Raw genomic sequence first — 26,701 nt, 5'->3', positions numbered from 1 at the left:
ATAAAATGCGGGCTGGCGTCTGAGGCACCTCCTCAGTGGGCAGTTCAGAAACACTGAACATCATACCTGAAATCAGCAATCACGATGAAGCGACTGGCATTGCCGGCCACAATCTTCTCCTGGGTCAGGCAGCCTCTGGGGAATGGGGAAGAAGCAAAGGAACAAACACAGGGCTAAGTAAGACAAAATCTGAATTTGGGAACTAAAGTCAGATACAGGAAACCAAAATCCATTCAGTTCTGACACTTAGAAATTTAATTTTTAATTCTTAAAAGAACAGCCCCCCTAACTCTATCACACTGTGCAATAGACTAAATTGTGTCTCCCTACCCTCAGGCCCCCCAAATTCATCTGTTGAAGGCCTAACCCCTAACATGACTGTATGTGAAAGATGAGGTCTCTAAGGAAGTAACTGTGGTTCAATGAGGTTACTGAAGTGGGGCTCTGCTCTGATTAGGATGGGTATCCTTCTAAGATGATACCAAAAAGCTCTTACTCTCTCTCCCTCCACCACAGGAGGCTACACTGGGAAGGCAGCCATCTGCAAGCCCAGGGCTTCAGAACTGTGACAAACAAATTTTCCCCTTGAAGTCACCACGTCTAAGACTTTTGTTATGGCACCTGGGCTAAGACCTGCTGCTTCCAGTAAATGGACTATGGAAACAGGAGTCTGTGTCTGGGAGAAAGGGTTCCCAGTGGGGCCACAGGCATAACCCAACTAAGATGCATCTGCCAGGGAGCACGGTGCCTGGGGGAGGTCATGTGGCTGTGGCATGAAGGGGAGGATTAAGGACAAGCTTTGAACAACCTGCCCTCTCTGCCATTTGACAGCCAGAGTTATGAAGCAGAGAGAGCACAGTGAGACTTTAAGCCCATTTTGTGTCACTGCAGAGTCTGGTTGATTATAAGAACGAGGAGACAAGGACTTCACCTTCTTCAACCCACCACTTCCTAACTCCCCAAAATTAACACTTAAGAAACACCTAATAAATGTTTCCCAAAGGAACGAATACACACATCGTTCCCTGCTCAGAGCCCACAGACCTAGTAATCTAGTCCCAGTAATGTGTTTGCTTTAGGCTGTGCAATTTTTTTTTGTGGCTGTACAATTTTTAAAGTTGGAATCAGCAGAAGGCAGCAGACAGAGAACCCATTAAGATGAATCATTTCATTGACCAGGCTTGGGTCCCTGTCACCAGACTGCTACTAACAACCAAAAATGTCCAGCTGGCTCTACAGTCTTATGCTATCAACATCCGAGAAGAAAGACAAACTCGTGTGTATCACAGCGGCACTGTGCTTATCCTGCATTCCACTTGGCTTTGCTAAGGATTAACTGGCAGATACTTGGCAAAAAAAGGCCCCACAACTCACCCACCACCCTTGATGAGGTTGAGGTCAGCATCAACTTCATCAGCACCATCGATGGCAAGATCGATCTGCATTGAAGAAAGATACAAAAACCACTGAGACCCTTGTGAGGGCAGGCTCTGTGCTAAGCATGAACCTGCAACAGCTCATCAGACCCCAGCTGCCCTATTAGCCAAGCACAGTTATTATTCCTATTTAACCAGTTAGGAAACTAAGACTCTCAGTGGTTAAGTTATTCCACTAGGGTCATGAGGAAACACATATGGACCACACGTGGGTGCAGCTCTCATCCACCACTTTATAATTCCTCTACTCTTTGATGGGCTTCTCTCTGGACAAGCTGGAATTACTGAGCATGCAATCTCAGTGTAAGTAACTTCACCTCCAAGTATAGAAAGAGATATATAGTATATCTGTGGGATTAAAATTTCCTTGGAAGCAGGAAATAATGGAAAAAAAGTCTGAGAAGCACTGATTCAGAAATGTATGAACTAATATGGCAAAAACACAGGCATGCTGACACACATCTGATGTGATTTAAAATTGGAAAATTTCTGAGATCCTGCCCCCATGATCCCACTAAAGCACCTGTCTGGGCTTGCCCACTGCCTTTAACAGAAAGTTCCACTGCCAGCCCAAAAGCAGTGAAGGAGGAGAATAGGTTCATTCATGTTTCAAAATTTGAAATTAAGGAAGAGATATATTGATACTTCTCATCACTCCTGGTACTCTGCATGGACCATATGGGAGCCTCAGGAATGGGTTTTCTAAAAACATCAGTACAAAGAAGGAAATTGTAACCCACTCTAGTATTCTTGCCTGGAAAATCCCATAGACAGAGGAGCCTGGTGGGTTACAGTCCATGGGGCCACAAAGAGTTAGACAGGACTGAGCGACTGAGCACACATAAAACCTCAGGGTGCAAATTCAGTTCAAGCTGCAAGTCACAAGTTGCCTGATACGGAGCCACCAAAACTTCAGCGAGGCAGGCTCACTTCCGCCTTTTTACAAGGATGAAGTGACAGCCCACGATGCTCCTCTCCACCCTGCACTGACCCCAGCTGCACCACAGCCAGCTCTCTGGGGACTGGAGGGAGGCAATCTTTTCTGCGTGGGTCCCATGTCCACCTTCAGCCCAAAGTATTCTATCACTTGATCCTAGACACCCCAACCAGTCTGGGCATTGCCCGCTTATGCCCACATGCTAGCCTGGAGCTGTTCCCAGGGTTCCCATCCTCGCTGGAATGCTCTCTCCTGCCACCTAGCCATCACAGCTCTGCTCAAATTTTCACCTCTTCCCACAAAACCCCTCTAAGCAGCAGCACTCTAGAGTTGGAAGCACCTGAATTCATCCTCAGGCTCTGCCATTTATAAGAAGCAAGCCTCAGGCAAACACCTTGCCTTCTCCATGCTTTCTCACATTTGTAAAATTGGATGGTAACAGGATGGTAATAGTTCCTACCTTCCAGACTACAGGAGCTTAAATACAAGTGATCCTGAACAACAGGGTCGGGTTCGAACCGTGCAGGTCCACTTAGAGGCAGATTCTGTCCACCGCATATGCACTGCGGTACTACGTGACCCATGGTTGGCTAAATACACAGACACAGAACCACGAATACAGAAGGCCAACTATGGCATGCAAGCATCTGTGGATTCTGGTTTTCACAGTGGGTCCTGGAACCAAGCCCCTTGGACACTGAGGGATGACTGTGGTTTAATACAGACCAGCACTTAGTAGAATAACTAAGCCCTCACACAGTGAGGGCTCGGGAAATGCCAGCTATGAGGATGCTCCACACTCTCCTCAACTTCAGTCTCTGGATTGCTTGTGCGTTCAATCGTCTTAATCATAAAACTTCATTTTAATCTGTTTTCAAAGGCCCAGGCTTGCCTCAGACAATTGCTTCTTATCTCCATTTAGCGGTAAACTCCAAGGGCCAGCCTGCTCATATTACATGTCTGTGTGAGGGCTGCAGGAAGTCCTGGGTCCCTGAGCCCCGTCATTTAAACCACAGGGAATGTCCTGGAAATTAACAGCCTTCCCACTTGTGACCTCAGCCAGGATTAATATCTAAAGTCCCAGGAGAAGAGGTAGTATGGCTGGTTGACTTTCCTCCTAGATTTGATCAGATATCCTGAGCCCACGAACAAGTGACAGTCATAAAAAAGGAGGCAGAAAAACCCAGCAGCCTCTCTTACCTCTGGGTGTCGGTCCAGGTCACTGAGAGTTAAGCCATGCTGCAGGATGAGCTGACGGGCCTGTGGAGAACAGGAAAAAGCACCCGTAATCATCATCTCTGAGCGAGGGTGAGGATTCTCAGAAGCCACTTGGATCTAAGGGTCAGACACTCAGTGCCACCAAGGCCCCTCCCAAATCCAACCTGTACCACCAAGAGATAGGGATCCAGTACCGAGAATGGCAAAAGTTGGCCCATCCCAGGAACTGGAAGAAGGCAAACAGCACCTACTGAACATTCTGCTCCAGAGCTAGACAGAGTCCCTCCTCTGTGACCTGTTACTTAAGATGATGTCACGGCCTCTGAAAGCCTCTGTAATACACTACAGTTGTTGCTGTTTTCCTCTCTGAGTTGCGTCTGACTCCGGGCGACTCCACGGACTGTAGCCCACCAGGTTCCTCTGACCACGAGATGGATTCTCCAGGCAAGAATACTGGAGTGGGTTACCATCCCCTTCTCTAGGGGATCTTCCTGACCCAGGGATCGAACCTGAGTCTCCTGCATTGGCAGGCAGTCTTTACTGCTGAGCCACCCCGGAAGCCCAATACAGTACAGAGGTAGCCCTCATCTATGGTTGCAGTTACCCACGGGCAACCTCAATCCAAAAATTTTACATGTGACATTCCAGCAATCATGAGTTTTAAACCGCACACCATTCTGAGTATAGCACGATGAGACCTCTGCTATCTGCTCCATCTGGTCCAGGATGTGGATCATCCCTTTCTTCAGCACACCCCACCTGGTAGTCACTGAACAGCCATCTCAGCTATCAGCCTGATGTCACAGTATCACAGTGCCTGTGTTCAACCGGCCCTCACCGCACTTCACACAGGCATTCCTCGGTTTACTGCGCTTCGCTTTATCGTGCTTTGTTACCAGCTGAAGGCTGCGGCCACCCTGCCCCCAGGGAGCCTAAGGGCGCAATTTCTCCAACAGCGTTTGCTCACGTTGTGCGTCACATTTTGGTAGTTCTCACAGTATTTCAAACTTTTTCATTATCGTTACTACATTTGTTATGGCAGCCTGTGACCAGTGAGCTTTCATGTTACTACTGTAACTGCTTTTTTCAGCAATATTTTTTAACTAAGGTATGTCCATTGCTTTTTTAGACATAATGCTATTGCACACTTACTAGAATATAATGGAGTGTAGACATAATTTCTATATGCACTGGGAAATTCAAGCAGCTCACTCTGTATCATACTATACTATGGTGGAATGGAACCAAACCTGGAATATCTCCAAGGTAAAGCTCCAAAGCACAATAGTGACGCTGGCAATTCAGATACACCAAAGACAAGCCATAAAATGCTTTCTTAAGCACAACAGGAAAAGTTGTTAACTTAGTAAGGAATGGAAAAATGTTATACACTAAGGCTGCTAAGATCTAAGACTCTAAAGAACAAATCTTCCATCCATAAAACTGTAAAGAAGGAAAAAGAAATTTGTGCCACTTTCACTGTTGCAACCCAAACTGCAAAAGTTATGACTACAGTGCGTAAATGCCTAGTTAAGATGGAAAAGGAATTAAATTTTACAATAGTGTATTTTGAGAGAGAAACCATGACCACATAACTTTTATCAGTGTCTTGTTACAATTGTCCTATTATTAGTTGTTGTTAATCTCTTACCATGCCTAATTTACCAACTGAATGTCATCACAGGTATCTATGTATATGAAAAAATATACATCACATTCAGTTGTATCTGCTGTTTCAGGCAGCCACTGGGGATCTAGGAATGTATTCACGGATGAGGGGGCAGGGGAAGGGGGAAGACTATCATTACTTTTTAAAACTTCCTAAACTAAGATTTTGGGCTCCTAAATCACTGCAGATGGTGACTGCAGCCATGAATATAAAAAGACGCTTGCTCCTTGGAAGAAAAGCTATGACAAACCTAGACAGCATATTAAAAAGCACAGACATCACTTTGCCGACAAGGGTAAAGCTATGGTTTTTCCAGTAGTCATGTATGGATTTGAGAGTTGAACCATAAAGAAAACAGAACGCTGAAGAATTGATGCTTTTGAACTGTGGTGTTGGAGAAGACTCTTGAGAGTCCCTTGGACTGCAAGGAAATCAAACCAGTCAATCCTAAAGGAAATCAGGCCTGAATATTCATTGAAAGGACTGATGCTGACGCTTCAATACTTTGGCAACCTGATGTGAAGAACTGACTCACTGGAAAAGACCTTGATGCTGGGAAAGACTGAATTTGAATCCTGGGTTTTTATTTGATCCTATGAAAGATTACTGCTTAATTTTTAAAGTACTGTGGAGATGTTTAAAAGTCTCCCTACTTTTCACAGAGACATAATGAAATACAAACAATGAAATCATATTATGCCTAGGATTCACTTCAAAATAACACAGACAGAGGAGGAGAAGGGGACAACAGAGGATGAGATGGTTGGATGGCATCACCGACTCAATGGACATGAGTTTGAGCAAGCTCCAGGAGTTTGTGATGGACAGGGAAGCCTGGCATGCTGCAGTCCATGGGGTCACAAAGAGTAGGACACAACTGAGCAACTGAACTGAACTGAAACTAAGAGCCAAATCTACAAAACATAAGAAAAGTTTTTTGTCTTAAATAATGTTGTAAAAAAAAAATGACAGAAGAAGATCACTATAAATTGATACACAATGACAATTTCCAGGCCACACTGTTGAATAAAAATAAGCAAGAGAATACCTACACTCAGAAGAGGATATAAAAGCAGGACACCAGAACGGCTGCTAATGAGAAGCATGGCAAACTGAGAGAACAGACTGGGAAAAAATCAGGATGTTTGTGGCCAAGTCAGCACCACTGACTATATGCTTACAATATATGGAGCAACCAAATATGGAAACCTTTTTACCAAAAGCCAGGTCTAGAAAATATCTTCTGCCTAAAGTCAAAACTACCTGAGATTAAGAATGAGAAGGTCTTGGTTCTAATCTTAATTAAACCAGTCACATGACCCCTAGCAAGTTTTCTCACCTATAAAAAGATGAGGACAGATAATGACCAATGTCAATCTTCAAATCCTAAGACTCTAACAATAAAACACAAACACCCTAGACTTTGCAATGTATGGGACCTATTTGGATCCTGATTCAAACAAACTGTAGAAAAATATTCTTAAAGGATAAGACAATAGGGGAAATTTGAATCCTAGATTTTTACTTCATCCTATGAAAGATTACTGCTTAATTTTTTAAGTATTGTGGAGATGTTTTAAAGACTCCCTACTTTTCAGAGAGACATAATGAAATACATACAGTGAAATCATATTATGTCTGGGATTCACTTCAAAACAACACAGGTAGAGGAGAACAGGGTACAGATGAAAGAAAACTGGCCATGAATTGATCACCGTAGAACCTGGGCGATGGGTACACAGAAGTTCACTGCATTATTTAGTATCTTTTTTGAAGTTTGAAATTTTCCATAATAAAAAGGTAAAATAAAATGCTGAGTGAATCAAGTTCAAAAGAAAAAAAACCATGATTCTGAAAGAGAAATACATAATGAAGGGAGAAAACAACAAGAAAAAAGGTATTGCTGGTTCATTGCTCAGTTCCTAGGTTTCTCCCAACATGATATTGGAGAAACAATACTAATCACAGACCCTTAGGCTATAAAAACATTTGGAAGATGAACCCCCAAAGCCCCCCACACATTGTGGTATTCATGCCTTTGGGGAATCCCTGTCCATGACATCCCGAAGTTGTCCTATGTTACCAACTGCACATAGTAGAGGTGATGGCAAGCCCCAGCTGAGATTAGTTTATAAAGAAGAAAGGGTGTGCTCCCCAAAAGATTCCTCCCTCCCTTCCTCCACTCACCCTATCACACACACTAGGGAAAACCTGCTGCCAAGCCCTGAAGACACTAAGAGCCCTGGGGACAAGGCCCACTTCACAGCCTGTGAAGAAGTGAGGCCACAACATCCACGTGACAGAGCAGGGAAGCAGATCCTTCAAGCAGAGCTGAGATGCCTGCAGGCCTGTCCAACATTCAGCTGCAACCTCACCAGAGACTCAAGGCCAGAAAAACCCAGCTCAACCATTCCAGATTCCTGACCCCTGGAATCTATGAGCTTACAAATGTTTGTTGTTCTAAGCTGCTAAGTTTCGGGGTAATCTGTTCCAGCAACAGATATCTAATACAGATGCTGCTGGAATAATGATATGAACTGAGCCAGAAACACCCAGCTCAACCATTCCAGATTCCTGACCCCTGGAATCTATGAGCTTACAAATGTTTGTTGTTCTAAGCTGCTAAGTTTCGGGGTAATCTGTTCCAGCAACAGATATCTAATACAGATGCTGCTGGAATAATGATATGAACTGAATGCAGTTCAGTGTGATATCTATCATATATAAAACTGTGTTACATACTATTGGTGCCCAGTTCCTCAGCTGTGTCCAACTCTTGCAACCCTATGGACTGCAACCTGCCAGGCTCCTCTGTCCATGTCCATTTTTCAGGCAAGAATACCAGGCTGGGTTGCCATTTCCTCCTCCAGGAGATCTTCTCAACCCAGGGACTGAACCTGTGTCTCCTGCATCTCCTGCACTGGCAGGAGGATTCTTAACCACTGAGCCACCTGGGAAGCCCATTATATAACTGTATACTTTGGGTTGGCCAAAAAGTTCGTTCAGGTTCTTCCATAAGATGATACATGTGATGTAAACCTGAACAAACTTTTTGGCCAACCCACTAGTTAGAAACAATACTAAACTACACTCAAATGTATTACATGAAAGCTGATGGAAGGAAACAATTCTATCATGATTCCTATGGGGGAAAGAAATCTGTATAAAATATATCATTTTCATTTAACCCGAAGTTTAAAAACTGCCTACACCACTTGCCAGTGTTACTGTTTCATGAGGCTTTTCTGTTTGTCCACCTAGATGGTAATCAAAGTATGCGAGAGCACATTTTATATACACTTTTCACCAGTAGTTAGGATGAGCTGAGCCAATAGTTGAGTAAGTAACTATTCTGAGTTCATTCGGAAAGGAGTGACCGAGTACAAACTCCTGCTTTAAGAAAAAAAATGATGAGACTTCCCCGGTGGTTCTGTGGCTAGGACTCCATGCCCCCAATGCAGGGGACCTGGGGTTCGACCCCTTGTTGAGGAACTAGATCCCACACGCCTCTTCACCACTGCCGCCAGCTGCCTGAATCAATGCCTGTCCAGAGTCTGCATGTGAAAAGAGCCCAGCAGGTAAGTTCAGCCTGTGTTATGTGGCTGGGAGGCCAACTGCTCTCCCTTTAAACAGTCTGAATCCCCAGTCACAACATGAAGGGCCCTGTACAATGACCCAAGGATTCCACTCAGAAAGGACCCTTCAGGCCTGCTTCCATCAGCAGGTTCTCCAACACTCGCTTCTCCCCATATCTGACTGGACTCCCACACAAGGCCTCTGTGCACAACCCTGCACATGGACAGAAGCATCATCATGGGTGGCATGAAATCCTTCCTCCCTGGGTGTGATGCGTTGTACTGTGCTCCCCTCAGAAACAGATATATTGGGGCTTCCCTAGTGGCTCAGTGGTAAAGAATCCGTCTGCCAATGCAGGAGACACAGGTTCAATTCCTGGGCCAGGAGATCCCACATGCTGTGGAGCAACTAAGCCCATCCTCCACAACTATGGAGCCTGTGCTCTACAGCCCAGTGGCTGCAGCTATGGAGCCTGTGCACCCTAGAGCCCATGCTCCACAAGAAAAGCCAAGGTAGTGAGAAGCCTCCACGTCAGAATCAGAGAGTAGCTCCCGCTCTCCGAAACTAGAGAAAAGGCCCATGTAGCAACAAAGACTCAGCACAGCCAAAAATAAAAAAAATTTTTTTTAAAAAAGGAAACATATGTTGGAGTCCTAACCCCCAGTACTTCTGGCTGTGACTTTACTTGGAGATTGGGCTTTTACAGAGGTAATCAAGTCAGTCATGAGAAGTGAGCCCTAATCCAACACAAGTGGTGTCCTTAGAAGAGGAATTTGTGCACACACAGAGAGGCACACAGGTAGAACGCCAAGTGAACATGAAGACTGAGAGTGAGGACACGCACCGCAAAGCCAAGTAATGCCAAAGACTGCTAGGAAACCACCAGAAGTTAGGAGAAGACAGCATAGTTTCTCTTTCACAGCCTCTGAAGGAATCAACATCTAGCCTCCAGAACCTAGAGACAATGAATTTCTGTTTTTTAAGCTGCTCAATCTGTGCTTCCTTGTCACGGCAACCCTGAGAAACCAATGCAGTGAATCCAGCACCACAGCCCCACTGTGGGGATACGGACCCATGGCTGGCTCAGCCACAGGTGCTCAACTGAGATTGGTATCTATTGACACCATATACTCCAGGCTCATGTGCTGAGAGGCTCCTGAGAGTGTAATGAAACAACTCCCCTGGCTGTCTCTTCCAGCTCTTAAAAGTGCTGGGAACAGGAAAGCTAATGATTAGTTTACACTTCTGGAAAAAAGACAGGAAGCAATGCCTTCTCAATGCAGTTCCACAGCTGGTGCCTGCAATGCCTCATGTGATCAAGGACAGTGGCATGTGGCAGGCAAGCATTCCTGTTTTTCATCAGTTTTACAATAAAACCTGAAAACGTTGCATCTTCCTTTCTATCACCTAACAGAGGGGGACTAAAGGCCATTGTGAATAAACGCTTTTTTTGCTTAGACCAGATCTAGCTTTTAAATACAATTTTTATTTTCTTCTCCCCAAATCTTTTAACTTTGAAGGGAAAATCTATAAAAATCCTTTAAGTCCCTATAGGTTTACTTTTTTAAAGGATAGAGCACAAAATATTTTGGCTTCCTTTCAGTCATTTCAGGAGACTACAGCTGGCTAAATGTAACACAAAATAAGTTTGAATTTAAGGGAGGGAAAAAAACAAACCTCTGAACAAGTTTATTTTTTAAAGTCCTGCGAACTGTGAATGACTTTTCTAACCGATCAACTGGAACTGGCCATCATTTTCCAGCTTGCTATTAATTACCATCATGACACACAGGTGCGCTGGGAGGCTGCTATCTGAAAAACACAGATCACACTTCCTTCCAATTAAAGAAGTTTAATTGGAACTTCTTGAACATGAACACCTGTATTTAGCTCAGCTCTTTCCCCAAACCTCTCTAAATTTATGATAAAGGAATTTTTCTTAACGGCATAAACCAAAAAGAAGAGAAAAGAGCAATCAGTTTTTAAAAGTTAGACCACTGACGGACAGTGGTAAGTGGCAGAAATGAGGAAGAGAAATCCTAAACCTGTACTGGAGAGAGCTAAGAAGCAACCTCCCAAAAGGTTCCAGGACTCAGTGACACTGTGAACTTCAGAAACAGACGCAACAGTGGGAGTGAGAAGGGAAAGCTGGTTGAAAGGCTATTTGAGAAGCTGTTACAGCTTCTCATCTTTCTCCACTTCTTCCAAAGTAGCATGTTTGTTCTCTGAAGAAGGTCAAACAGCAGGGCTCAGGACTGGGCTGCCAGGTAGAGCTGAAGATGGGGTACTCCATCAGTGAGCTTTTGCTGTGGAGTAGTTACCCTAAGACTCAGAGGCTTAAACGAGCAAATGTTTTCTCATGATTTCATGGACAGACTGAAAAGTCTCTAGTATGACCTCACTCACATGCCTCTTACCCTGCAGGGGAGTTAGCTGAGGCCTGTTCACAAGGCAACAGGAAAGGTTTCAGGAGCAAAAAGGCCGAGCCCCCAAAGCAAAAGCACTTTTCAACCCACTGATGACACGTTCCATTGGCAAAACAAGTAATATGATCAAGCCCAGAGTCAAAGACACACTGCACAATGTAGCAGGCACTTCTCTTCCATCTAGCACAAGAGCAACACTGAAAATGGGAGAAATCAGAAGCAGGTTTATGTCTTGAATAACAACAGATGTCTTCTCACCCTCTTCTCCTATTTGGTTCCCGGGACATGGCAGCTATGCATACCCCTCCTAAAAGGGCACTGGGCAGTCTACTCTGGGAAACCTGACCAGTCAAAGGAAAGGAAAATGATCTGACTCCAGAAGTTTCCCCCAAGATAAGGGCTTGGCAGACTAGTCGAGAGCAAGGACTACCCTCACCCTGAGAGCTGCTTTCCAATCAGCTTCTTAGTCTACTAGTGTTCAAAACAAGCAGAAAGGTAAAGAACGCCAGAATTAAAAAAAGAAAAGACCAAGCATTCTAACAATATTTGTCTGTGTTGGTTGTGACTTGACTATATCAGTCAAAACTCAGAATTACATGCTAAAAAAGGGTAATTTTTCTTTTTTTTTGACCGCACCACATGACATGCAAGATCTGAGTTACCCAACCAGGGATCAAACTCATGCTTCCTGAAGTGTAAGTGGCTTCTTAATCTTAACCACTGGACCATCAGGGAAGTACCAGAAAAAGAGTAAATTTTACTGTATGTAAATTATACTTCCAACAAACTGTAAACAACAGCAACAAAAAAGTTCTGAGGAAAGATAAGAGGGAGAAGATACCTTAGAACAAAAACAAAAGCATTAATATCCTCAGGGAGCTTAGAGAAAAAACTGGAAAAATTGAACCCATAAAACAAACAAACAAAAACCTACTCAAGAGAACAACAAAAAGAGTTCTTACATGAAATTAAACATATGAAAGCAAAGAAAGCTCAATAGAAGGGTTAGAAAAAGATAAAGCCGAAAAGACAAAAGGACAAAACAGGCCATGAGCACCAAGAACTGAACAAGGGTCCCAAAAGAAAGAACAGAGAAAACAAAAGAAAATCAAAGGAATAATAGGGAAAAGGAAAAATCCCCCAAATTGAAGATCGTGAATTTGTAGAATGACATGTCCCAGCAAGCGCCCAGCACAGTGGACAAAAATAAACCCACACCAAAGTGAAATTTCAGAACACTGGAGATAAAGATAACATAAGGGTGTAAGAGTTCAGAGAGAATGAAAAATAGACTTCATACAAAGGATCAAGAATCAATGGCACCGAGCTCCTCAATAGCAAATTGAAAGCCAGCAGACAGACAGAACCAAGAACTAAGAAATGATTTAGCATAGATGTCTATACCCAAGTACCTGAGTTCCAGAGAGGCTAGAATAAAGACATTTTCAGACATCCAAAGCGCCGACAAGTTTGCACCCCATGCACTTGGGTAGCTACCTGAAGCAGCAGTCCCCAACCTTTTTGGCACCAGGATGGTTTTTGTGGAAGACGATTTTTCCACAAGGGTGGGGAGGTGGTTTGGGGATGATTCAAGCACATTACATTTACTGTGCATTTTGATTACAATGTGATATATAATGAAATAATTATACAACTCACCATAATGCCGCCACTGATCTAACAGGAGGAGAAGCTCAGGTGTAATGCAAGCAATGGGGAGCAGCTATAAATAAAGATGAAGCTTCCCCAGTTCGTAACTGGCCACAGACAGGAACCAGTCCATGGCCCAGGTGTTGGGGACCCCTGATATGACAGATGTGTTTCACTAAAATTGAAGGAAACAAAACTAAAGGATATGGGGGAGTAGTGAGGAAGAACAAGACCAAGGAACTAGATGATCCAAAACGAGACAGAATAGGTTAAGTTCCTGAGCATGAAGGGAGACACCTCCAAATCCACAGCAGGGTACAGCTGCTAGCAACCAGAGAACTCAGGCAAAAAGATGAAAGTCACAGAGTAGAATATCCACTGGCCAGACAGGTGAGACTTTCCATGTAGCTAAGAGTTTGAGGCTGAATTAGTAAGAAGTATGTAGATAACCTGGCAAATGAAAAAAAAAAACCAAAGGCATGATTTACTTAACTTTTGGCAGAACAAAACAATGGGCAGGTAAGGAAGCGTAAGCACAGCACACTGCACAGCTCAGCTGTGGTTTGGTCATCACCTTCCTGTAAGCACTCAGTAAGCCTCACCAGAATATGACTGTCCTGAAGACTGGGAGAAGGATGTGTAAACTGTGGGAACAAGGAGGGAAGAGATAATCAAATGCTCATCTTCCTTTCACCCATTCAGTGTAGAATTATTACCTAAAGTTGAAAATAAAATGTAAATAGCAAGAAAGTATGTAGTTTCCAGATTCTGGAGCAAACATCCAATGAACTAAAGTAGTTTTAAAAGTATGTCCACCTATGGGACTTCTCTGGCAGTCCAGTGGCTAAGACTACGAGCTCCCAATGCAGGGAGTCTGGATTCAATCCGTGGTCAGAGAATTAGATCTTGCATGCCACAAAGATCCTGCATGCTGCATTGAAGATCAAGGATCCCGACTGCCACAACTGAAACCCAGAACAGCCAAATAAATAACTATTAAGAAAAAAAAAAAATTCTTGCTTAAAGAGCAAGAAAAAAAAAAATTCTTGCTTAAAGAGCAAGAAACAGTTGTGGTCAGAGCGGTGGGGGGGGGGGGGGGGGGGGCAGGTGGGGATTAAGGGAGTGTTTTGCTTTCTAATAAAAAAACAAACAATTATTTGACTCTTCAATCTACATGCATGTGTAACCATGGGCTTCCCCGGTAGTTCAGATGGTACAGAATCTGCCTGCAATGCAGGAGACGCAGGTTCGATCCCTGGGTTGGGAAGATCCCCGGGAGAAGGAAATGGCAACCCACTCCAGTTTTCTTGCCTGGAGAATCCCATGACAGAGGAGCCTGGCAGGCTACAGTCCATGGGGTCACAAAAAGTTGGACACGACTGAGCAACTAATGTCATATACAACTTTAAAAATGAACACCAGTATCAAATAACTTATTAAATAAGAAAAATGCTAGATGATCAATCCACTTGGAAAAACGACACACTTAGACGTTTTCAAAAGATCAAGGCAACCCATCACAACCCTTCTGACTCAGAGTATCTCCTCAGGACAGCCAGATTTCAAAAGCAAGAAAGGCCAGGTAAAACCACTTCCTTCCCAACCCGACATAAGAATTATGGTACTGTCTTCAGTCCCCTGGGTGCCCACCTAGCTGGTCAGAGTCTCCAAGAGATTTAACTTCAAGGAAGCTCTGGCAGGACACACTATCCTAACTTCCTATCCTGTCTCCTCCTCCATTCCCCACTGACAGGCAGGGGCACACACCTGACTTAGAAGGAAACTTTTGCTGTTTAATCGCTCAGTCATGTCCAACTCTGAAACCCTGTGCACTGTAACCCACCAGGCTCCTTTGTCCATGTGACTCTCCAGGCAAGAATACCAGAGTTGGTAGTCATTCCCTTCTGCAGGGGATCTTCCTGAGCCAGGGATCAAACCTGAGTATCCCACATTGGCAAATGCATTCTTTACTACTAAGCCACAAGGGAAGCCCAAAAGGATATCGTCCTCTACTTCAGCTCTGTCCCTTCACCAGAGCTACCTGCAGTGCTGAGCCTCCAGGATTGACAGTTTCTTTACCCAAGTCCACAATGTCACAGGAGCACCAACCGCCAGCAATGCCAACCTTTAACCCCAGCTCACAGTACCTCCTCAATGAATTCAATGAGAGATAATACACAACCTCCCCACAACGGCCAGGTGAGGAAAGGGGCTCTATCTGGACACCTCCTTCCCCTCCCTTCCTGAAGCCTTCTTCCCATATCTTTCCCTATATTTAATTGGCTCTGTTGCTTTCCTTCACCTACCCCTACTATTTTATGGTCAAACAGCATTAGACATGGACTCAAAATACTATCCCTGTATTACTAACACATCAGTTAATGCCCCATAGCCTGTTTTTTCATCTATAAATGGAGATAATACTTCTTGAGGATGGAGACCATGTGGTTATCTCTATATACTCCACAATATACTAAAGATATGCTAAAATATTCAGAATAAATAAAGGAACACCTCTAAAACCATGCTTCTGAGGAACAATCTCCCATCAATTGACTACCCTCCTGCTCCTGGCTCTCTCACCCGGAACCACCCTAGTGCACAACCCAGAGCCACACCCCCTGTCCTCAGCAACCTGTGTGATTCAGTGAAATGCCAAGATGGAGAAGGGAAAGCAGGACATACCTGGAAGGAGGTGGGAATACAGACGAGGTTCAGATTCTCTTGTTTCACTCTTTCAGCTGTGAAGACAAAAGCCATGTCAGTGGTTTTTCACTCTCCTCCCTTTATCTTCCTTGTCATACACACACTTGCTCAAAGCCAACAGTAAACGTCTAATCCCCACCACTGACAGGTGCCTTTCATTCCATGTCCCCTCCCTTGGTGACAAGTTGGTAAACAGACTTTGCATGTCACCAGACAAGGACAAAAAATGCCTAAAGAGGTTAAGTACTAATCACGGAAAGAGAAACATCAGTGTTTGCTAGAATGTGTTTGGCATTATTCAAAGAACTTTGTACATATGAACTCTTTTAATCCAGGAACCCAAAGGTAACTTACAATTATTATTCCCACTTTACAGATGAGGAAACAGGTGCAGAGAGACAAAAATAACTGGTAAGCAACTAACAAACAACAGAACTAAGATCTGATCCCAGGCAGTCTAGTGCCACAGTCTTAACTACTTCCCTATATTGCCTTTTACAGAGAAAAGCTAAAACTTGACTTCTGCATTTAGTAAAAAAAATATAATCATTTATAGACCCCAGAGGGCAGTTAAAAGAGGGTTTATTTATTCACTTAAAATTTGCACCTTTCCAGAAAGTTTGATTTAAACAAAAGGAAAAGTCTTAAGAACTCCGTGGTGGTCCAGTGGTTAAGACTTGGCGCTCTCACTGATGGGGCCCAGGGTTCAGTCCCTAGTTGGGGAACTGAGATCCTACAAGCCACATGGGATGGCCAAAAACCAAAAAATCTCAAGGGATGCAGACAAAGAATGCCTCCTCTCATTTCAGTAAACAAAGGATGTCATCAAGTCATGAGTCACTGCACCCACCCTAGGCAGTGCACCCTGAGAGGATTCAGGATGGAGAAAAACAGGACACTGGCCCCAGATTAAGGTGCACATCAAAGGGGTAATTTCATTAAGCCCAGACTCTTGCATCTTCCCATACACAGAAGAGCACTAAATTTATTAACTTGTGATGTCTGGTTTTTCTTTAAATAGCAGTAATCTTTTGACGTTCGACTACTGGAGTTTTGTGTTGTTGTTTTTTTTTTGCAAAAACTCCTCCATGTCCTGGCTTCTCAACAGTCCCTCAGAGCTATCTGAAAAGCTGTATCCCGGGCTTAAGTCCTCAGTAATGCCCCAACAGGGGAAAACTGTCTTATGAAAAATATCAAATCTCTTCAGTCACTGAATGTGCACCTAGGGAGGTTTAGATGCCACTAGTACAAACTCTACAGTAATCCTGTGCCCTAAAAGCCCCCCACACGCACACAGTGCTGAGGCACAAGGGTGTACCACGCTGAGGCCCTGTTAGGCTAATGAGAAGGCTTCCAGAAGCCAGCATGCCTGCACCACAATCATTCCTTCAAGACAGAGCATTCCTGGGCTTTGTCCCCTGAGCACAGCCCCTTGGCACCGGGCAGAGGAGAGCAGCATTCAGGAAAGCCTCTCCTCTGGGCTGTTCTCACAAACAAGTGCAGGGCCGTCAAACCTGTTGAGCAGCCACCGGGGTTGATAGTTCCTGAGCCTTTCCTGAGCCCAGAGACACCCAAAGCCAAATGAAGTCAGCACCTGCGGAGCCAGCAGCCACCAACTGCAAGGTCACATCCATGCCATGATCACAAATAGGACAAGCCTGGTCTGACCTCTATTTGTGTGCCTGAGGGACCTCCAGCTTGAAAGGGCTTGCCTGCCTCAGGATCCATGAGGCCACACACACATACACATACACCCCAATGATGACAATTAAGGTTCCATGGAGAACACACACAGAGACACAGACACCTGACCTCAAGTCAGCTCCTCAGCTCCTCACCTGCAGCTCAGCAGAGCAAAGAAAGCCAGGGTAACCCCCAGAGTTGGGTGACAGGGCCTAAGAATAGCACTTAGAGGAGGACAGAAATACTCACCTGACTGCAGGCTCCACACAGCTGGCACCAAGCAGGGCAGATGCCAAGCCAGTGCCCGCTTCCTACTTCTCCTCTATATCCCCTCCCCCACTGTCCTACACAAAACATTGAGTTGGCCCTTAGAACATACCTATTCGCTGCACGGCGTGGACAATTGTAGAACCGCTCCCGATTCCCAGCACTTGGTTATTCTGCAAAGATAAAAAAAGAAGAGGGAAACTTTATTAATACTGTATTTTACTCCCTCTCCAGCGCCCTTTCTAGAGCTATAAAATTATAAGGAATAGCAATTCACTGACATGGCACAAAGCAGGTACTGTGCCCACAGAAATACAATCACCGAACCTCCAAGCTGGACTCTGTTCTGGTGCCTAGTGGCAACTTATCAGCAGAGCCCTCCTCCTTCCATCCTTGACAATGCCGCTACCATTTCCTCCTCTTCGAAGATAAACTGAGGCAGATTAAAAGTTTAGGATTTTATTTCCGCAAAAATCAACTCGAACTGGGCAGGATTCAACCTAGCAAACAGAAAGGATCTCTAAGAAGCTGTATAAAATTAAAGACTTTTATAGCAGGAAGGGAGCAGGAAATAAAGAAGCTACTGTGGGCTGAAAGGGAGTTGGTTTCTGTCAGGTGAACTCCCTGCAGGGGATGGCAGGGGTCCCCCCCGGCAGACGGCCTCACTAGTGCTGACCAGGCGAGCCTGGATTGGGTGGGCTAAGATTCCATTTCTGGGGGAGCCAAAAGCATAATTAAGTATCAGTTTGGTGATGTGGGGCTTGGCATAAGCAACTCCCTTTGGGGCCTGTTATCTTATTTTTAACACTCCTCATATTCTACCACACAGAAATGGCCTAAAGATGAACACTGGAGGATTTTTGGTCAATTCCAGGAGAGGAATCAGAAAGACCCTAGGGAAAAACAGAGCCTCGCTGTACATTAAGAGCAGAAAACAGAGGTTTCTGACTTCAGTGACTTTTCATACATCTCCCCACATTGTAGATGCCAAGTTTTAACATCCACAAGGAAGGGGGCTGTCCTTCAAGTTGGTGGCATCACAGCAAACCTCAGAGACACATCAAGTCTACCATCCAGAGCTCCAACCAAAGCTAACAGAAGAGAGGAGAGTCTGACGCAACCTTGAATATCAAATCACATCAAGGGATCCTCATTTGATACAAGTTTGTTTCAGAGAATATGGGGGAAGGGGGAAGGCTGAGCTGGGAACATGAGAAACAGTCTTCATCTGGTGGCCATGTCGGAAATCATGCATGAGTACAAAGGAGGAGAACCAGGCATCACACTCCCGAGCCTGGCATAGTAAGAAAGGGGGAAGGGAACTGAGATATAGCAGGGGCCCAGCCGAGGTCGGTTAGACCACAGACAGCAGAACGAGGCCAGGGTACTAGCAGGAACTAATGTGGAGTTTGGTTCCTAAGCAACTTCCTGGGAGTAATCTCTCCCCTGTTTAGGGCAGAACAGCTACAGGCCAAAGCAGCAGCTATCATCTACTAGGCACCTACAAAGATTTACAAATGTTGATAAAAGGTGAATCTCACAACAATCCCTTGTGATCTCAAAGGCCTTCAGAGGTAATTCAACACCCCAAGGGAAAATAGATGGGCAAAGAGTGGAAACAGTGGCAGACTTTATTTTGGGGGGCTCCAAAAATCACTGCAGATAGTGACCGCAGCCATGAAATTAAAAGACACTTGCTCTTTGGAAGAAAAGCTATGACCAACCTAGACAGCATATTAAAAAGCAGAGACATTACTTTGCCAACAAAGGTCTGTCTAGTCAAGGCTACAGCTTTTCCAGTAGTCATGTGTGGATTTAAGAGTTGGACTATAAAGAAAGCTGAGTACGGAAGAATTGATGCTTTTGAACTGTGGTATTGGAGAAAACTCTTGAGAGTCCCTTGGACTACATGGAGATCCAACCAGTTCATCCTAAAGGAAATCAGTCCTGAATATTCATTGGAAGGACTGATGTTGAAGCTGAAACTCCAATACTTTGGCCACCTGATGCGAAGAACTAACTCATTTGAAAAGACCCTAATGCTGGAAAAGACTGAAGGTGGGAGGAGAAGGGGATGACAGAGGATGAGATGGTCGGATGGCATCACTGACTCAGTGTACATGAGTTTGAGGGAACTCCAGGAGCTGGTGATGGACAGGGAGGCTTGGCGTGCTGCAGTCCATGGAGTTGCAAAGACTGACACGAAAAGACTGTCGCTTGGACACGACTGAACAACTGAACTGAACTGACTGAAGCGAAAATTTAAGACTTAGAAATGAGCAAGATATTATTAGATTCTTTCAACAAAATGCTGGAATCTGCAGGCATTATCTGATCCTACAGGGGAGTGTGCCCCTGCAAATTCTTGCCCAGTGAAATGCAAACTGTTTTGTGAAATCCAACTAATTATCCTATAGCTCTTGTTCAGTCTTTCTAAGTCTGACTCTATGTGACCCCATGGACTACAGCATGCCAGGCTTCCCTGTCCTTCACTATTTCCCAAAGTTTGCACAAACTCACGTCCATTAGTCAGTGATGCCATCCAACCATCTCATCCTCTGTTGCCCCCTTCTCCTGCCCTCAACCTTTTCTAACATCAGGGTCTTTTCCAATGAGTCAGCTCTTTGAATCAGGTGGCCAAAGGATTGGAGCTTCAGCATCAGACCTTCCAATGACTATTCAGGGTTGATTTCCTTTAGGATTGACTGGTTTGATCTCCTGCTATCCAAAGGACTCTCAAGAGTCTTCTCCAGATTTATAAGAGTTCTTGTAAATTTATTTTAACATTCCCTGACTGTATATAATTTTGTGGTTCTTTGGGTTTTCCTGTGAACAGTCTGGGCTTCCCAAGTGGTGCTAGTGGTAAAGAACCCACTTGCCAATGCAGAAGACGTAAAAGAAATGGGTTCGATCCCTGGGTTGAAAAGATCCCCTGGAGAAGGCCATAGCAACCCACTCCAGTATTCTTGCCTGGAGAATCCCACAGACAGAAGAGCCTGGTGGGCTACAGTCCAGAGGGTCGCACAGTGTCAGACATGACTGAAGTGATTTAGCAGTGAACAGGTTATAGCATCTTTTCCAGTTCCCTCAATTCAATGAGTGAAATTGGGGGGGGAAAAAAAAAACCTCTGATAATGTTATTTTATATCTATATTAAGTATCATGATTTTACCTTTAAAAAGCAAGTCATTTTTTGACAATATTAATTACTCCCCTACACAGCCTCACCTTAAATAAGCAACTTCAGGAAGTTCAATTTGCTGAAACATTTCAATTAAAATTTCTTAGGGTTCCAGCGAATGATTAACAATGAACTCATATGGTAAGGGGCAGGGGGGCCCCATTGTAGGAGGAAGAAACGTCCTGGAGGCCCCTCAGGACAAACTCCCCATGGGACAAATGCCACAGGAACCTCCAGGGCGAGCCCCATGGACCCCACTGCTGACACAGTCCTTCTCAAAGTGAGAGGACAACTCTAGCAAGAAAAGACTGTAAAGAATGAAAGGTGGAGGGAGTTACAAAAAAAAGAACAAATCAAACACTAATGTCCCTGCTTCTAACTGGGCCTCTCCTACCTACAGAGGGCGCTGCCCATCAACCCCTGTGTTCCTGATCTGATGGAAGTCACTTTTACTGGCTCAAACGTTACCAAATAACACCAAGAGGCCTTAAAATGGAGCTCGTGTTAGGTCAGGAATCCACCCATGGTGGTGCCCTCACGAAGGTAGTGCATCCACCAGCTGCTTAGCTACCTGGGCAAACCTCAACACCAAGGTCTTCAAGACCAGTAAGTGCTACACTACCACACAAAACAGATGAACATCAGAAAAATGTAAAAATCTTCAAGTAACAGGAAATGCCTTAACTAGGGGGTTTCCCTGAAGGTACAGTGGCTAAAGTATCTGCCTGCAATGCAGGAGACACAGGACACGCTGGTTCGATCCCTGGGTTGGGAAGATCCCCTGGAGGAGGAAATGGTGATGCACTCCAGTATTCTTGCCTGAAAAATCCCAAGGACAGAGGAGCCTGGTGGGTTACAGTTTGTGGGGTCGCAGAATCGGACATGACTGAGTGCATGCTCCCAACAAACTAAGCAAACAGGGAAATGCCTTGACTAGGCAGGCTCCACGTGACCATCACACCTGACCTGAAGCTGACAGCTCCAGCTTCACAGTAACTCAACTGCCGGATTCCTCATCTCCCTACTCTCCTGTCACCCAGCAGGCAGGTGGCACACAGATGAACTTGGGTGAGTCACACAAGCTTTGTGCAAGGCTCCTCCCTTAGCTGTTTTTTGGTAGAGGCCAAGAATTGCGCAAACCTGTCAGGCCCAAAGCTCTTCAGCCCTGTGGTCTTGCTGCCATGGAATCCAGTGACTGGCCAGGAATCAGGGTAACAGCCAAAGCTATACAGAGCTGGTCCAACAGTAGCCAGGCAGGCTCCACCGGAGGAGCAGGCAGCTCCTAAGGGCAACACTAAACCACAGGCCATATGTGATACATCACAACTTGGCTCACCATGTCCAGTGGGGTAACCTCTTCTGTTGACCTACTGGAACTATTGTCCACCAACTTCTTCAAGCTCAGCCAGCCAAAAATCAAAGGCCAGGCTCCAAAGAGAACAAAGGAGGTTATAGACCTTCAGGAGAACGTGGCCTTGGGTGGTGACCTGTCCTGTACCAGCAGACCTGAGTCAAGGGTAGCTACCTAATCCCTTCAGTAGAGAACTCTCCAAAATTTCCATTTACCCAGGAATGGAAGTAGTCACCACACTAGAGCACCAAGGGGCTCGGGAAGGGAAACACCCCAGTGATTCACCCTATAACCTCCATATTTGTGTCCACACGCCACACAGCTCATCAAACATTTAGTAGGCAGGTCCCACTGTGACCAACGTCGAATGAAAATCAAGTTTACTACCTTCCAGAAGTTTACCCTTCATGGGATTGGGATACACACATAACTAGACCATAAAATGTAAAGCACCTACAAGGTATGGAGGACTACAGAATTTAAGGGAAGAATTCCTCCCCTTACAAGGCTAGGGAAAAACTGAAAGGAAGAATGGCCTTTAAACCAAATCCTGAAAGACAGAGTTTTAACAGACAAGAGCAGCAGACAAGAAAGAGCATTCTAGGTAGAGGGTGGTGACATTAAAACACAGCCACGCCAGCAGTCTGTTCCTTCCAATGTTCTGGTCCCTGGGAGAGAGGAGAGCAGAGAAGGAAACAAGACTGTGCGCTTAAGGACAAGAATCAGAGCCTCTTATCCGTGTATCCCTTCCACCTGGCTCACTGTTACTGGCTCGTAACAGATGTCATACGGAGGTTAGGATGAGGCTAAGAGCAGAAGGGAGCTTCAGCAGATGACAATGCATCACTTGGCCGGTCAGAAGAGGAGACAAGACAAGGGCAACTGCAATCTTCTGGCCACAGGGAAAGCCTAAACAGGGCAAGTTGGTCCACAGGAAGGGTCAGTTCTAAGAACATTCCAAAGGTGGAACCAATAGGACCTGGCACATAAGCTACCTTGATAAACTTACACAAACTTACACAAAGTATGAAACTGAGCAGGCCCTTGTCCCCTGTTTGTTGTTTGTAGGAAACAGGCTTCATACAGCCTCCTTGACCTTCCCTGAGTTCCAAAGGACAGATACAAGCAGTCACTATTCAGGTAAGGGAAGGAATGCAGAAGCAACGGAGGAGCAGTCAAGAAACAAAGTGCTGTGAGGCAAGGTCCCAGTTCCTCCTCAAGGAATATACATGACAACACATCTTTGAGTTCTTCCACAGGAACTAAGGCCCCACCTAAGTAGAAAACTGCTAACCACCACAGAGTTACCTCACCATCAGCCAATCAGAAGAAGGTCTACGCACAGTGGAAGATAAGACTCTGACCCCCTCCCTAAATGATTAACTGCAATAAACGTCCCCTTTCACCTTAGGAGTAGCTTCTAGAAGTCCGCCTTCTCTCCAGGTTGCCAGCCTCCAGAACAAAGCAATCTTTTCTTTCCAGCCAACACTTGTCTTTCAAGGGGTGAGCAGTCAAATCTGAGTTGGGTAACAAGGAAACCATTTCAAGACACAAAGTGCTAAAGGAAAATTTAGCCTTAGATGGAAAAAAAGGATAACCCTGGAGAGGGCTGCTAAACCTTGACAATCAGGTACAGGACTATGATCAATAAACTTGTCTTGGAATTAAGTAATCTTGTTTGCAAAATATCCGGGATCAGCATCTCCTCCCTTTAGCCACATCTCTGGCCTCCACACCAACTACCTGACACCTAGCAGGCTCTCAACAAGTTCCCAGCAGCAACAGGAATGAAATGAATGAATCAGTGGTAAAACGTGCTAAATATAGGACCTCCCCGGTGGCTCAGTAATAAAGAATCCACCTGCCAATGCAGGACATAGGTTCCATCCCTGGTCCAGGAAGATCCCAGTAGAGCAACTAAGCCCGTACGCCCCAGCTATTGAGCCTGTGCTCTCATACCCGGGAACTGCAACTACTGAAAACTGTACCCTAGAGCCCATATCTGCAACAAGAGAACCCACTGCAATGAGAAGTCTGCACACCGCAACTAGAGAGCAGCGCCAGCTTACCACCAACTAGAAAATCAGCTGGAGCAGGGACAAAGACCCAGCACAGCCAAAAATAAATAATAAATAAAATCATTAAAAAAAAAAAAAATTCAAATAGTGTTGACATCTCAGGAAAGAAGTCTGCAAAGGAAAATGGTATTAACTGAGACTGGGGTGAATGGCAAAAGGCCAATGGAGATCTCCCCAGGATTGTCTGGCAACTTCAGGGCAACAGGTGGCTGGGGGCTCTGGCCTAAGGTGGCAGCTTGCAATTTTTTATTTAACCAAATAGATCATTAAAAAAAAAAATGGTAGCCAGTGCATATGCAAACTGGGGGAATCTCCTCTCCCTTCTCTCCCCAGTGGTGGCCCTGGCCAGGCCATGCTACAGTAACCTCACCTCCCCTTCTCACTCTTCCTCCTCCTTCCCCCCTTCTCCTGCCTCCGTCCCTCCCCTCACCTCCTTCTCCCATCCCCTGACTTCCACCCAGGAGGGGGAAACTTCACATAGCTGTGCTCACAGTTAATTATTTTAAATAAATTTGGTTGGCTCCCTGAGATCTGAAGAAAACTTTTGATGCTTGTCCTCATTACCTTCCCTCCATGTCCTGCCCTGTCTCCTTTCCTCCTCCTGGGTTCATGTTGTAATAAAAGAAGATTGTTGGTGTGTTTAAAAAAAAAAAAAAAAAGGTCAGGAAGATATAATAGTAATGGGATAATAGGAAATCTAACATACAGGTCTTTTCTATTTGTATAGATTTCATTTGCCCATTACCATTCACTTTATCGAGGCATTTGAAATCTCAGCTGATTGTCCCAATGTTGCAGCTGAGACACTAAATCCCAAAAGGAGAGCCAGATGACACATTCTACATTATCTCTGTGAATTCCCATAGAAATTCCTATTGCTAACCAGACTATTACACCAGAACAGGGCAGCTATGTAACTGGGGGAAGGGCACTGGAACAGGAGTCACTGGGTTTGGGTCTGGGAGGATACTCGGTCATTCCTCCTACAGAACACTCTGAGCCACAGGTTACCACGCAGGCCCCTCCCATTTGGCCAGGCTGTAGGAGGATCCAACAAATCCAGGAAAATTACTTCGTACACGAAAGCATTACCAAATGTAAAGAATAAAGAACCATTATTAGAGAAAATAGAATCTGATACCACTTTCCAGAAAGCAGAAAACACTAAGAGCCAATGAAGCCCAGGAAACTCCACCTAAGAGCAGAGATACTCCACTTGGCTCCCGGCTCCCAAATTCTTACAATTAAGATAATTGATTGTTGACGGCAAATCCAAAAGACTCCACCAAGAGGGCCACACCCGCCACTTAGCCAACAAGTGAGGTCACGACCTCACTGACATTACATTACGACCTCATATTAACAGCTAAACATCTCCACATCCCGACCTTAAAGAGGATCTCCAGACTTCAAGTGTCCACCCGAGCCCTGCCAAAAGAAGGAGGTTTCAAGTCTTTGGCACCTCCGCTTTCCTCCGGCAAGTACACTCAGGAGCCGGTGCGCGACCAGCTAAGCACTTCCTTGGAGTTAAATTTCAAAATACTTTTCAAATCAACTCCCCACCGACTTCCCTGGGCAGTGAAGCGAGGTGAACACCTCTCGGCAGTCCCAGGCTCTTATCTGTTGATAAGGAAGCCACTAGCTAAGTCCCTCCTAACCCCACTCCGAACATCAGACACACACCACCAAGCTCCACTTGGCAAACTGTTATCTGGCCTGACAAGCAGTCTTTAGACATCTCAACTTTAGGGGGCTCGGCCCCAACCAATTCCATATCTCAAAGGCCTTGAAGGAGCAGGTCTCAAGGCAGGTCAAGTGAGTACTCTCTCCCCTCTCACGCAGCCCCCGCTCTGCCAGGAACTTGGCGCACCTGGCAGCGCTCAGAGCCCGCAGCAAGAGCCCATAAGGCCGAGCAGGGCGCCCAAGACCTGAACTGCTCACCCTCACGTGGTTCTCCACGGCCGCGCGCCCAGCCCGCTTCTTGGCCTCCTCGGCCTTTGACATCGCGGAAGGGCCCGGACAGACGCTGTTAACCTCCCTGGCTCCGGTACTTGTGCTGCCAGCGCCGAACTGCGAGCGTCCCGGCAACTGCACGTGGGAACCCGGAACGCCCCAGCTGTTCCCGCCTCCGCCAGAGGCCGCGCCCCCGGCCCGCCCGGGCAGCGGGGCCAGGACCCGCCCGTAGAGGGTGCTGAAGGGCCCGGGGCGCTGCATCCCGCCGCCTCGCTCCAGCCTCTGCCACGGTCCCGCCCCCCGGCTCCGCCGGAAGTATTGAATCCCACGTACGAGGTCCGTGTCCGCTGCGGCGCGGTACTTGCTGGGAAATGTAGTTCTAGATCTTCAGTGACCGGAAGCCGCGCCCCAGCCTGGACCACCAGCCCCACAATGCTCCGCGACCGGGTGCGCAAATCGAAGACGAACTTTGGTGTGACGGCTGGTACGGAGCAAGCAGCCCCGGATGGATCGAGGTTAGAGTGATTTCTGTTTGCACCCGCGTCTGAGAAGGGCGTGTTGGATCTAATC

At 45.6% G+C, this 26,701-nt stretch overlaps 1 protein-coding gene and 1 long non-coding RNA gene across 3 annotated transcripts in view; both read right to left on the bottom strand.

Moving 5' to 3' along the window:
• The window catches only part of RPIA (ribose 5-phosphate isomerase A), a 32,674-nt gene extending 6,255 nt beyond the window's left edge, over positions 1 to 26,419 (bottom strand). Inside the window, exons 1-7 of one of the 2 annotated variants that reach the window (XM_061155311.1) lie at positions 26,120 to 26,419; positions 17,681 to 17,741; positions 15,598 to 15,653; positions 13,515 to 13,556; positions 3,574 to 3,633; positions 1,375 to 1,439; positions 67 to 135 (exon numbers count right to left, since the gene is read on the bottom strand). In XM_061155311.1, coding sequence (XP_061011294.1) covers positions 67 to 135; positions 1,375 to 1,439; positions 3,574 to 3,633; positions 13,515 to 13,556; positions 15,598 to 15,653; positions 17,681 to 17,741; positions 26,120 to 26,392 — 626 coding nt within the window. In that variant the 5' untranslated portion in view covers positions 26,393 to 26,419. The remainder of the gene's footprint in view (positions 1 to 66; positions 136 to 1,374; positions 1,440 to 3,573; positions 3,634 to 13,514; positions 13,557 to 15,597; positions 15,654 to 17,680; positions 17,742 to 26,119) is intronic. The other variant, XM_061155312.1, reaches the window with a different exon arrangement.
• On the bottom strand, positions 17,945 to 25,671 carry LOC133064828 (uncharacterized). The gene is made up of 4 exons (XR_009694730.1): positions 25,567 to 25,671; positions 23,507 to 23,617; positions 21,890 to 22,043; positions 17,945 to 18,001 (listed from the first exon to the last, which is right to left on the bottom strand). It is a non-coding gene; the product is annotated as an uncharacterized LOC133064828 (long non-coding RNA).
• Positions 26,420 to 26,701: the final 282 nt, after the last annotated feature.

Source organism: Dama dama, chromosome 11 (assembly GCF_033118175.1).
Source record: "Dama dama isolate Ldn47 chromosome 11, ASM3311817v1, whole genome shotgun sequence".
NCBI lineage: Eukaryota > Metazoa > Chordata > Mammalia > Artiodactyla > Cervidae > Dama > Dama dama.
This window is presented reverse-complemented; position numbering and strand designations above follow the sequence as displayed.